Source organism: Lactuca sativa, chromosome 7 (assembly GCF_002870075.4).
Source record: "Lactuca sativa cultivar Salinas chromosome 7, Lsat_Salinas_v11, whole genome shotgun sequence".
Taxonomy (NCBI): Eukaryota; Viridiplantae; Streptophyta; class Magnoliopsida; order Asterales; family Asteraceae; genus Lactuca; species Lactuca sativa.
In genome coordinates, this window is record NC_056629.2 from 152,115,586 (window position 1) to 152,130,228 (window position 14,643).

The 14,643-nt window shown below is 37.2% G+C and overlaps 1 protein-coding gene across 1 annotated transcript; it reads left to right on the forward strand.

Moving 5' to 3' along the window:
* Nucleotides 1–10,719: 10,719 nt before the first annotated feature.
* Nucleotides 10,720–14,299, forward strand: LOC111904242 (pyruvate kinase isozyme A, chloroplastic). The gene is made up of 7 exons (XM_023900024.3): nucleotides 10,720–11,535; nucleotides 11,617–11,704; nucleotides 11,795–11,985; nucleotides 12,084–12,199; nucleotides 12,396–12,639; nucleotides 12,729–12,963; nucleotides 13,787–14,299. The coding sequence occupies exons 1-7, from the start codon at nucleotides 11,020–11,022 to the stop codon at nucleotides 14,095–14,097; spliced, it is 1,701 nt and encodes a 566-aa protein (XP_023755792.1). The 5' UTR covers nucleotides 10,720–11,019; the 3' UTR covers nucleotides 14,098–14,299.
* The last annotated feature ends 344 nt before the right edge of the window (nucleotides 14,300–14,643 follow it).

Genomic DNA, 14,643 nt, shown 5'->3' on the forward strand with positions numbered 1-14,643 from the left:
GTTGATCTAAACGGTCCACACACATCGGTATGTATTAGGTCCAATAGACCCTCGCCCCTTTCACATGTACTCGTGAAGGGCGACTTAGTCATCTTTCCAAGCAAACAAGACTCGCATGTGTCATCTTCCCTAAGGTCGAATGATTCCAACACTCCATCCTTTTGGAGTTGGGCTATGCGTTTCTTGTTGACATGTCCAAGACGACAATGCCACAAGGATGCTTTATCCATACTAGTGGAAGAATCAATATTCAAAACATCATTTCCTAAGTTATCAACAATCATAACGGTTTCATATATTCCATTACATGGTATAGCTTCAAAGTAAAAGACACCATTTAGATAAGCCAAAATAGAACCATTCTCATTCTTAAAAGAAAATCTAAATCCTTGTCTATATAAACCATGAAATGAAATGATGTTTCTTGCCATTTCTGGCGAACAGCAACAATTGTTCAAATCTAAAACTAAACTATTCCTAAGCACTAAGGAATACACTCCAATCTTGGTCACAGGCGACGATCTTCTGTTCCCCATGATTAGATTGATCCTTCCTTGCTCCACATCCCTACTTCTTCTTAGTCCCTGCACATTAGAACAAATGTGATAACCACAACCGGTATCAAGAACCCAAGAAATAGCATGATTAGAATTGTTAGATTTGATTGTATATATACCTGCGAAAGATGGCTTGATCTTTCCTTCTTTGATTGCTTGCAGGTAATCCGGGCAGCTTCTCTTCCAATGTCCTATCTTGTGGCAGTGGTGGCACTCTGCCTCCTTCGGGTTAGAGCAGGGCTTGGCGGGATCAACTTTGGTCCCACTAGAAGAGGCACCATCTCGGGCTTTCACCTTGCGATAGTTCTTCGATGAAGCTTTCCTCTTCTTTCCCTTCCCTTGTCCAATAGCCAAGACAGGAGCAGCGGGCGGATTGGGAGTGGGTGCAACAGACTTGTCCTTGAAGTTGCTCTCAGCAACCCTCAAGAGACCTTGGAGCTTGCTTAGGGTGACCTCTTCTTTGTTCATGTGGTAGGTCATCCTAAATTGGTTGTACATCGGAGGCAAAGAGTGAAGCACCATGTCGATCGCCAAGTCTTCACCGAAGTCAACATTTAACTTACGAAGGCGGTCGACATACCTTTGCATCTTTTGCAAGTGCACGGTAAGAGATTCTCCATGACCCATCTTCGCGGAAATCATGTTAGTGAAAATCTCGTACCTCTCTTGTCTCGCGTTTTGGTGATACCTCTCCAATAAGTCTTGATGCATCTCGTATGGGTACATGTCCTCGTAGGACTTTTGGAATTCGGAGTTCATGGTGGCGATCATGATGCAATGTACCTTCGTTGCATCTCGCTCATGAGTTTCAAAGGCGGTGATTTCGGCGGGAGTAGCAATTTCGGGGTTGATTTTCTCGAGCTTCTCATCGAGGACATACTCCTTATCCTCATAGCGAGCAATGGTGCGAATGTATCTTATCCATTCGCTAAAGTTCGTTCCATCGAAGGTGACCTTTTGGCAAAGGCTCATCAACGTGAAAGAAATAGCAGCAGCGTTGTTTGCGTTTGACATCTACAATTAGAAAAGGACAAAGATAGATTAGAATAAGAATCCCCAATTATCACCCAATAAGAAAATTAGGGCTAGGATCCAACAATAACATTTACATACTAGAAAAGGGATGCCGTAATCTAACATGCAAATAAATTGAAGGTAAGTGAATGACGATTCACTAATTCTCCATCAAAAGCTTACACTATTAGTCCTAAATGTTTTTGAGAATTCCTAGGTTCGGATGAGATTCATTGAAACTATTCAATGGCATGTTTAAATCTCGATATGCCCCTCTCGTTTGTGACTGGGATGCCGAGGATCACAAAGCGGGTGTGAATTACCATGCAAATTCACATGGTGCCTTCATTGTAACAATCACCTATTCGATGTGCCGGTAAACCACACACGCTCCATCGAACTATGATAAACAATGAATCACCCTTTGCCACCTTCGCTTAGAACCAATTAGTGTGCCGGTAAACCACACACGCTCCACTAACATCTCAGCAAGGTGCAAAGTGTAATTTCATGGGATTGCATCAATTCACTTTTCCTAAAGTAACTAGGATTGGGAAATTTTAAAATATATGTAGTTACTTTATATTTCTTATTATACTTTTAATGAGAGAATGAGGTTGCCCTATCCTACCCGTTCGGCTAACGACCCTCCACCAATCAAGCAAGCGGTGGGTGTGAGTGTACACCCATTAAGCGCCATTTTATAGGACGCAACCTTATACCCACCTTATAGATCGGCTTCGTGAATGAGGCCTACTAACGGTAAGACTAGCATTTAGTTATACATATATATATTATTCTAGTAATATCATATTTGTATAGTGTTGTATTTTAAAACTTTTAAAATCTAGGGTTTGAAATTTAAGTTGTCTAAATTAAAACTTTTAATCACAAAAGTAAATTTCAAAACAAGAGGGTAGGTTTTAAACATTTAAAACATGGAGGATCAAATAACAAATAATTCCAATTAACAATTAATATCCTAATTATCTATATTTGATTTATTCAAGATTTCTTTGAAAGATAATTACCAAAATAGTTAAATAATTAATTAATTATCATGTAAGGAAATTAAATATTTAATTAGTTGATAATTACCTTTTTCTAGATCAAGATAATAGTCATATTTATCATAAAATCGGATTTAGGTTGATCTATTATGATTAAGGTAAGTTTCCATAAGATAAACACAAAGAAATCCCGAATCTGGCCATTCCTGACGCTTTGACTCGCCGAGTGCACAAGGGGACTCGCCGAGTCAGGCCTACTCGCCGAGTCCACCTTGGGACTCGCCGAGTCAGTGACACAGAAACCAAAAAATCGAATTTTGCAGGTTTGTTTCAGTTAATCAAGCAACAATTTAAAGAAAACCAAGCTAGGCTCTGATACCACTGATGTGTTTTAGCCATAAGATCTTTCCTATGTGCGCATGCAAAAACCCTAATGCTTGGATCTAGGCTTTCTAATAAACATGCATTGAATCCAAGTCTTCTAATGACTAATTAGGTTAAATAACAACATTGAAACAGATCTAGAATCATACCTTTGAGTTCCTTGTTGATCTTGAGGTCTTGGAGCTTCTAGAGTCACAAGTGTCACTCCTCTAATGGCTTACAAACACCAATAGCAATAAGAATGATTTAGGAGAGAGGAGAGGGGAGGAATTCGACCAGAGGTTCCTTGCTTTTGGAGATGTGTCGAATTCCCTATGCTATGGGGTCTATTTATACTTGTAGACTCCTTAAGGGTTACAACCTAAACCCTAATTGGATAATCTTCTCTTAAGGCTATCCAAATCCATTCCATAGATAAGCCTTTGGACGATTTAGGCTATCCTAACACTCTTAGAATTCGTCCAAAGCATATCCCAATAGATTTACAGTCTAAAGCTTAACTATCAAACAATTGACAGTTTATACCCCTTTATTTAATTAATCTCTTTAAGTCACCAAATTAATTCTAATTAATTCTATGACTTATATTAATCAAATAACAATATATTATTCATTATATTATTCACATAATATATTAATAATATTTACTCTCTCTTAATAAATCATCCTATCAAGTTGCTATGGTGAAGGCAACCCAAAAGGACCATGCACAACCGGATCAAATACTTGCTTAATATAGTTGCAGCCTTAGACACTATTCCAACATATATAATTTAGACTTAACAAGATTTAGGATGTGTGATTCCGCCCTATCTCCTATTCCTTGTTTGGTTGTGGACTTGGGGCAGAGCCACCCATCCAAACATTTTGTCAATCTAAATTATATGCGACTTGTATACACGAGGTAATGGTGGATGACCTAGGTATAAGTCTTATCATCAACTTCAGAGCAAAAGCTCGCACACTTACTACAACAACTGGAGATACCTGAATGGAAGTGGGAGCGGATCACAATGGACTTCATAACCAAGTTGCCCAATACAATGAGTGGTCTCGATACCATTTGGGTGATCGTAGACAAGTTAACAAAGTCAGCACACTTCCTGCCTATCAAAGAAATAGACAGGATGGAGAAACTAACTAGAACCTACCTTAGGGAGATCGTACGACTGCATGGTGTTCCCATATCCATTATCTCTGATAGATATAGTAGATTCACTTCAAGGTTCTAGCAGTCGCTACAAAGTTCCCTAGGAACTAGGCTGGACATGAGTACAGCCTACAATCTGCAAACCGACATACAAAGTGAGAGGACTATTCAAACTTTGGAAGATATGTTGCGAGCCTGTGTGATTGACTTTGGAAAGGCATGGGATACTCATTTACCCCTTGTTGAGTTTTTCCTACAACAAAAGTTATCACACGAGCATAAAAGCTGCTCCATTTGAAACCCTCTATGGCCGTAAGTGCAGATCCCCTCTGTGTTGGGCTGAGGTGGGCGACACACAGTTAGCTAAAGGACGCATTCCTGACAGCACTCTCACAGGTCCGGAGATCATATGGCAAACAACAGAGAAGATTGTTCAGATTCGTGAACGATTGAAAGCCTCTAGAGACCGACAGAAAAACTACGCAGACAAGAGAAGGAAACCTTAATCCCAGGTTGGTGACCGAGTTCTTTTGAAGGTCTCACCCTGGAAGGGCTTAATACGCTTCAGAAAGCGTGGAAAGCTAAATCCAAAATACGTAGGAACTTTCGAGATTATCGCTAGAATCGGCCCTGTAACTTATAAACTTAAACTACCTCACGAACTTAGTAACGTACACCCTACTTTCCACGTATCTAACTAGAAAAAGTGTATGTCCGAAGAAACTCTCGTAATCCCACTCAACGATATCAAGATTGACGAGTGCCTCAACTTTGTGGAAGAAACCGTTAAAATCATGGATGGGGAAATAAAACGAACAAAGAAAATTCGAATACCCATGGTGAAGGTCCGCTGGAATGCCAAGCGAGGACCTAATTACACCTAGGAGCGTGAAGATCAGATGAAAAAAATACCGCATCTCTTTCCCTAGTCCGTAAATACTTATCTTAGAATTAATTTCGGGACGAAATTCCCTCTAACGGGGGGATGATGTGGCAACCCGATATTTCAAGTCAATGTAATGACCTAAAAGTCAAGTATTGTAACCTATTTTTGAAATAATAAGAATAGCGTCAAAAATTAAAGTGTGCAAAAATCTCAATCGGGATAATATAAAGTGATAGATACCGTAACAAGGTTTTCAGAAATATAAAGAACGCTAAAATCGGAGTTATAACGAAGAAGTATCTAAATGAAAGTCATAAATACCACTAAACCGGTAAAACACTGTTAAACATAAAACGCGAAATTTCAATAAAATAATCTTTATCCTTAGGTATCTAAATGAAAGTCATAAATACCACTAAACCGTAAATGTATATAAAAAGGATGTCCAAATCTGACTTCGTATGAGAAAGTTATGATTTTTCTAAATGTCGGATATAGTAGTAGACAGCTAAAAACTCGAAATAGAGATCGGACAACTTTTAGCCGGCACAACCAAAACGAGAATCGAAGATCTTGACAATACTAGTACAATGGTCAAAAGACAGACGAAAACGGACATCGGATGAAGAAGTTATGGATTTTTAACGGACTTTTCCAGTCCCGGCCTGTTAAAAATTATAATATTAAAAATAAAGTCAAAATTAACCGACGAAGTCTAAACGAAAGTTATATAAAATAATCTCACCTACGCGTGAATATAAAGAACATCAAAAACGGAACTCGTATGCGAGAGATATGAATTTATGAAATTCAGGGCACAAAATTCGACATATGTCAGAGTTCACGTCATGAGAACAATGTTCACGACGTGAACAATATGATTGACCCTTCCAGAGCAAGTAGACGGATGACACATGCCATGAGCGAAGCAAGACCAAACTGATGACGTGAGTTTCAAAATTCACCCTATATATATATATATATATATATATATATATATATATATATATATATATATATATATATATATATATATAAATTGAGGCCTTCCGCTTTGGTTGCTGAAATCCATCCTCTCTCCTACTTCCACACACTGTTAACCCCTCTAAACCACCCCGAAGCCCCGATAACACCTCTAGCACACGACGCGAGTCCCGACTCCCTGAACCTCCCGAGAAACTAACTCCCTTCCAGTCGAAGTGTTGCCTGTGTAAAGCTCGTTTCTTCACCAGAAGTTCACGGTTACGACGAGAAAGATCATTCCTGGAAACGAAACGTTGCCCGATTCGCCACTTACCAAGTGAGTTCATACCCCTAATTTATCTTTTCAATGATTTAAATGCTTTTATGGGGGGGGGGGGATACAAGTAGAAAACATTATAGTTATAATATCAATCACATGTGATTTATAACTATCAAAACAAGAGATTTCTTATACTTCGAGCTGTGTTATCAAATAAACTATTTCAAATCATTTTATAAACTGACATCAAGTCATTTATGTGACATCCCCATTTTCACGGCCAGAAAAGACTGATTTGTTTATGCTTTGTTTTATAAAATCAGAGTAATCCTTTGATTAAAAGAGTTGCGGAATTTGTTCCCAAAATAAAATATGATAAAATTTATCAAAACGTTTCTCAAAGAGAATGTATTTTCATTAAGTAATAAAACCTCGGGATGTCATGTTCCGATACAGATCAAAAGCATAAACAATATAAAACAGACCTTACAACAGTTATTTATAACTACTGATCTATAATCCAAAATCTCTCGTTAAGTCCACCAATTTATACTCTTGTGCCATTACCTGTAATGCAAAGAAAATTGAGTGGGTCAGGCTTGGGAGCCTGGTGAGCATATAGGGTTTTCAACCCACAATAATACATTTATCATATTCAATTATCAAACAATCAACCCAAATACCTATCCCCATATCTCCTTTATTTTCTCAAGGGTTTACCCTAAGAACCAACTATCCTTCATTCATTCATTCCTAAGGATTTACCTAAGGATCTGGCACAAAGTCCATTTGCTACCACGGTTTATACAATAGGCACTACGTCACATAGTCACCAGGGTTCATACAATAGGCACTACGTCTCATAGTCACCAAGGTTTACACAACAGGCATTAAGTCACATCATCACCAAGGTTTATCAAATAGGCACAAAGTCGCATCGTCACCAAAGCTTACTTAATAGGCACGAAGTCGCATTGTCACCAAAGATTTACTTAATAGGCACGAAGTCGCATCGTCACCAAAGCTTTACTTAATAGGCACGAATTCGCATCGTCACCAAAGCTTTACTTAATAGGCACGAAGTCGCATCGTTACCAACTATTCCATCTACCCATGTTCTACCCAACATTTTTGTAGATATAAATACAAGCACAATTTAAATCATTTAACACCCGTATAAAAACATCAATCCAAGCCCATCTCAAATAAACAAATAATATATAACACATAGCACGTATTTCATTGTTAATACTTTATATTTATGTGTTAGAAGAAAGTAACTATACACTCACTTGAGCAAAAGATGATCGGACAACACTACGACTTATAGAAGTAGTATTCTTCGGCAGATCTGGAAGATTTTCACAAAAACCGGGCTCCTCGCGGGCAGAGCTTCGGCTCGGGAATTGCACTTCTCGGGATCTTCGGGGCCTCGGGACTTGCTTCGGGTCGGGAATGATACCGGGGCTTCGGGTTAATTCTTGCACGAAAAACGACGCAAAAACGCGAGAGAAAGGGAAGAAATGAGCAAAGAACTCGGCTGCCCTCGACATCCTTTTATAGGGGGCTGGAACTTCGATTTACGCTGGGCGTAATGGGGATAAGACCGCTGACTCCCCCCCTTTGGATAATATCAGAATTTATATTTAAATTAAATACCAAAAATATTTAATAAACTTCAAAAATTCATATCTTCCTCATACGAACTCCGTTTTCGACGTTCTTTATATCGCCGCGTAGGTGAGACTACGCTCTACAACTTTCGTTTAGACTCCGTCGGCTAATTTTGACTTTATTTTTATTATTTATTTTTAGTAGGCCGAGACAGGAAAACTCCGTTATAAATTCATAACTTCTTCATCCGACGTCCGTTTTCGCCTATCTTTTTATCGTTTTACTACTATTAACGACATCTACAAAGTACTAGGTTATATATGGGGTACATCTACAAAGTACTGGATTTTATTTATAATGGGTACATCTACAAAGTACCGGACAATAATAAATAAAACATATTAAAACATAAAATAACAAGGACAGAAAGAAACATACATCCTTTTACAAAGACAGGTAACTATAATGTGAGATACTACTTCACGGCATAGCAATATACTTGTTATGTCACGTTTTGTAACCAGAGTCTCCTGGAGGGAGAGCGGACATTGTGTGTATAGATCTATACGGGACTGACAATCCCACATCCCAACTATTAGCTACAGTCCGACATACACGCCAAGGGGTGACAAATGTCACATATTCAGTTTCGACGCCAACAAGTCGTCATGTTAAATACTCGTCAATCAGTATGGTTATAACCACATCACATTTTAACCTTAATAAACACATTAGTATTTCGGTAATTAGTGCTTCCGTAGTTATTTTTAAACAACTTTACTGTACACTTTCATTTTTCCATTACGTTTATACAGTGATTTACTCATATAAGAAATGCATACTATTTTTCGTATAAAGATAGTTTTACAAATATGGAAACCCACATTTATACTATTACAAGTACAAACACACATCTTACATCATTTTTGAAAAGAAAAAACATACAAAACATTTGAGTCTTGGTAGAAAACTACGTTTAGTAGAAAATATAGGATTTTGTAGGAAGTATACAAACATTTACATCAACATGCTTACAAACAATTTCATCAAAACTAATGCAAACATTTGACACATAAAATACTTATGAACTCACTAGCTTTAATGCTGATCTACTCTCTTTTCAAATAACTTGTATTCTCAGGTCACCAGTAGACATGTACGCTGGATCAAGTTTTGAGAAGACGGAGTGTGTTCAAGACTCATCTTTTATTTTTGATATTCATATTTTTGGTGTCTTACAAATACATTCAGAACACACTTGTATTAACTATATTATTAATGAAATGGATGATGTTGTTGCTTGTTTTACTATTGTGCATTGTTATGATACTGAACATGACGTCCTCCGCCCCCGAACGTTTCCGCCGTTCTGGTTTGGGGGTGTGACAGATCGCTAAGCTGTTAACGAGAGAAAGAGAATGAAAATATTGCATGTGATTGGTTGCTATGTGTAGATGAAGCTGTGATTTGTTAATTTTTTTTCCAAAACAAAAATAACACTAACATTGATGCTACCGCTCCCTACCTTTTTGCTATCACTCTTTTAATCTATGTGGCTAAAAAAATCCTATGTGGCTCAAAAAAGTCCTATGTGGCACGATGCTAGGAGTGCTACCACTCCCTTTAGCCTGATAGTTCTAGTGGAGATGCGAGTCTAAAACAAGTAAAGAAATCTAGATTCGATATCAAAAGGAAAAAAGAACACACAAGAACTTACCCATCTTGAAAATGCTTGATGGGTTAACAATATCAAAAGAAAAACAGATGGATTTGAGTCTTAATAGATGGAACCAATACACTCAAAAGCCAAAAAGCTTGGGTTTTTATCTTTTGTTTCTACTCTCCATCCAAATGATTTGATACATGAGGATGGTTGGTTGACTACGTTATTAGGAATTCGTTGAGGATGACTTTCTCTGCAACTCGGAACCGCCACCATCATACATGTAACCTCCTGCAACAATCATTCGTCACCTTAGGCACCTGTTGCAACCACTGCCAGTCACCACCCACACTAAAATGAAATCAGAATCTGAAACCAATAATCAACACCAAACCGTAATCTCAAACCTAAATGAAACACAAATATGAAATCTGTAATCCATAAAAACCTAAAATCACTCATGAAATTCCCAAAAAAGAGCTCCAGTCTCACATAGACTGTGTTCCAGATGTACATATATGGCGTATCTAATTGATAAACACTAGTTGAAAATCAAGGTGCCAGAAGTGAAAGTAGATTGTCCGACAACAATCCATATCTAATGAAGAGTGAAACAAAATCGATATTTTAAGCAGTGGTGGATGGTTGTTTTTCGGCAACTTCAAGCGATTGTTTCCAACCAACATGGTGACATTAGGCTGGAGATGTTGATGGACCAGATAATAGATGATGGTTTAAGCTTTTAAGGAGATGTCTTATTCAATATTTTACGGAAGGTGGAGAAGAGATAGATTAGTAAAAAAATTGGTGTTTAGGTGGCGATGCATGGTTGGGTATGATGTGGGCCATATTTCTTATTTTTTTTCTTTTTTATATTAATAACATTAAATTAATTGGAAAGGAAATACATAAAAAAACATTATGGTCATTTTAGATTTGACACAAACTAAAATCGCAACAAAACCACATACAAGGGATGAAGCATGTAAATTTTAAACAAACAAAAGACGAAACAAATTAATTTTAAAAAATGAGGACATAACGTTTATTTTAACACCTACACCGGAAAGAATTCTTGTAGTTTACTGTAAATAAATATTAAATATAAGTGTTTGTATTTAAAAAAAATCAAAGAAAGAAAAAAGAAAAGAAAAAATACATTAGTTTACAAGTGTACAAGCCTACAAGGGTCCCCAAATTCCTCCATTTTTCAACTGCCCTGCGGCACCCAATTAAGATCCTGGGGGCTGTCAACCAAACAAAGAAACTTTCCTTCTGCAAAACCCTGCTACAGTTAACGTTTCCTTTGTTTCTTCCATGGAATATTCCCACCTAACACTAAATCCTGCTTCGCTTTGTAAACCCCAAAATCTTCTTTGTGTAAATACAAACCCCTGCGGAGTAATCAATCAACAACCGTATCACTTTTCTCACCATATCAACCTCATAAAAATCCAATCGTAAATCTGACTTGTTTCCCCGGTTTTCAAGTCAACCCATGGCTTCAATGACTGCCGATTTAGCTTTCGTCTCCAATTACCCAATGGCGAAAGCTTCTTGTATGGATTTAGGGAAAAGAGTATTTGGGGTTCCGGTTTCCCCTCGAATAATTTGGTCAAACAGGAGGAAATTGAAAAGCTTCGCCACGAGGGCTGTTATGCAGGTTGGAAGCATCGTAGAAGAATCGAAAAAGGAGGAGTGTTTGGGTCTTGATGTTGTGACAGAAACAGAATTGAGAGAAAAAGGGTTTTTGGGGCTGAGGAAGACGAAGCTTGTGTGCACGGTGGGGCCGGCGTGCTGTTCTTATGAAGAATTGGAGAAATTGGCGTCGGCAGGAATGAACGTTGCTAGGCTTAACATGTGTCATAACACGAGAATTTGGCATCAAGATGTAATTAAGAAGATCAAGAAGTTAAACCATGAAAAAGGGTTTTGTGTATCTGTGATGATTGATACAGAAGGTAGTCAGATTCATGTCGCTGATCATGGAGGTCCTTCCTCCGTCAAAGCAGAGGTACACTTCAATTTCTTTTTTTTATTTCTTCGATTGAAAACAACATAAAGTTCTAATTTCGATGATGTTATTGTTCATCAGGATGGATCGATATGGTTCTTCACTACTGAAAAATTCGAGGGTTGTCGTCCTTTCACTGTCCAAGCAAGCTACGAAGGTTTTGCAGAAGGTTCGTATAGCTAATCAAGCTTCAAAATTGAAATCAATCGTGAACTAATATCCTTTCTTTTAATTGATTTCATACCCTTTTCTGTATCAGGAATCAAAGAAGGTGACGAACTCGTGGTTGATGGAGGAATGGCGACTTTTGAAGTCATTGAAAGAATCGGAAACGACTTACGTTGCAAGTGTATCGACCCTGGTTTGCTTTTGCCTCGAGCCAAATTGAGCTTTTGGAGAGATGGAAAACTCGTTGAAAAACATCATGAACTCCCAACATTATCAACAAAGGTGATGATCATTCAACTTTTTTTTTTTCTTTTTTTTCTTTTCTCAACATTAGGATCATATATTTTGGATTAATTTTATTCATGGTGTATAATTAACAGGATTGGTCAGACATCGAGTTTGGAATCTCCGAAGGCGTTGATTTTATTGCCATGTCATTCGTTAGAGATGCGGATGCTGTAAAACATTTAAAGAATTACTTATTTAACAAAAATAAGTAAGTGCTTAAATAGGGAACAAAACCACAAAATTATTGTCTTCTTCTGTTCCACTGACAGTCTAGTGCATGTCAAACACAGTACAATCTGGTTCTGTCATGTCATGTCTAATGCATGCCAAACGAAATACAATCTGTTCTGTCTTGTCATGTCATGTCATGTCATGATGTAAAATATGAATTTTTGAATGTGTAGATCGATTAAGGTTTTAGCTAAGATTGAGAGTTTGGAATCACTACACAATCTTGAAGAGATAGTGGAAGCTTCGGATGCAATAATGGTGGCAAGAGGTGATCTTGGAGTTGAAATACCACTTGAGCAAATTCCAACGGTTCAAGAGAAAATCATCTCCCTATGTAGGCAACTCAACAAGCCTGTAATTGTAGCCTCGCAGCTTCTAGAGTCCATGATCGAATATCCTACTCCAACACGAGCCGAGGTAATTAATTTATTTTATTTTTTTTACTAAAATAATAGTAATAATATTTAAGAAATAATGATTGTTACTTTTGATTTGATCTGAGAAAGGTTGCGGATGTTTCGGAGGCAGTTAGACAATATGCGGATGCGTTAATGTTGTCTGGTGAGTCAGCAATCGGATGTTTTGGAGAAAAGGCGGTTTGTGTGTTGAGAATGGCGAGCACACGAATGGAGTTATGGAGTCGTGAAGAGAATCAACAGCCGTCTTTTCCACAACGTGAACTTGGAGTCTCGTTGTCTGATCAAATTGCTGAGCAGATATGCAACTCTGCTAGCCGAATGGGTAAATAAATTAGTTAATTTTTTTAAAAAATAAAAAATAATTTGTATTTTTATCATTTTATCGAGTTAGCCACTTTACTATTTTGTGTAGTGGTTAAACCGTTACACAATACACGGTAACCAAATTTTGAAATAGTGCAATATAACAACGAACTTTCACCATGTAAATTTAGCGATTGGATTATTTTTTTTTAAGTTATTACAATAATAATAGTTTAAAATTTTTGTAGTTGATTTATTAGATTGATAACATGGTGAAAGTAAATTATGCTTTTCTAAATGTAAAAAAAGGTATTGGAAAGAGTAAATTACACGAATAGTTTTTCACTTATTTTTAACTCGGAAGGTCCTTACAGTTTGTTTTTATTGCGCGCTTGGTCTCTGTCTTACGTGAAAAGACTATTTTGCCTTTGATTTTTTAATGTATTTAAATAAGATGGGGTAGGTAAGGTAAGATGAAAGTGGGGATAGGGTATGTTTATTTAAATAAATTAAAAAATCAAGGGCCAAATAGTATTTTTAGGTAAGACAGGGATCAAACACGCAACAAAAACAAACAATAGAGACTTTTCGAGTTAAAAAAATAAGATAAGGACCAAACGTGCAAATTACCCCAAACCATAGTGACCATTCGTGTAATTTCCTCTATTGGAAATAGTTATGTGGCTAAATTGATAAACTCGGAAATCCAAAAGTAGCTAAATCAATAAAATGGTAAAACTATATCACAAAAAAAAAAAAGATTACATGGCAAAATTGATAAATTTGTGAAAGTATGGGGTTCTTTTTGTACTTATGTAAGACGACTATGTGTTGGTGTACAGCTAATAATCTTGGAGTGGATGCGGTTTTTGTGTACACGAAACATGGGCAAATGGCGTCACTTTTGTCACGCAATCGGCCGATTCCCCCAATATTTGCGTTCACAAATGAGGAAAGCACACAAATGGCGCTCAATTTGCAATGGGGAGTCATACCGATTTTCTTTGACTTGTCGGATGACATGGACGCCAACATGGCAAAAACGATTGATTTGATTAAAGCCAAAGGGATGTTGAAAGAAGGGGATGCGGTGTTAATAGTTTCAGATGCTATTCCAACCGTTTACCAAACACTCCAAGTCAAAGTTATTTAGTACTTTATGCGGTTTGTTTTTTTTGGTCAAATATGTTGTTTTGAAAAATGCAATATCACATGGGTTTATGTTTGTTTTGGAAAATGGAAAACTTTGTTCTTGGTAGCTGGTTTTATGTAGTCAATTGTAGATGTTTTGTTTAATCTGGATCTGAATGAGAAACTTTGATTTTGAGTTCAAAAAGTGAGTAGTTTGACTTTGACTTTTTTTAGTGTTGGGTTATTTATTCATGAGTTGTCATTGACTTTGGAAAGTTGCAATATTGTATTTTGGTTACTTGGCATCTGGTACACGAACAGTCGAACACAGAAGTATAAGATCAGAGTGTTGATTTGAAGTCTAACAAATCGAATATTCACATGTGAGGTATATTATTTTGTGTGGATTTTTGTTAGATGCTTTTGTTCTACACTTCAAAATTGTAGGGTGACAATTGATGACACGACACCGTAAAAATACATGTCACGAAATGAAATTATGACGAAACTAAAATTCGAATTCGTGTTCGTGTCAAGTGGAAAAAACACGATGTCGTGTCATGTTCGT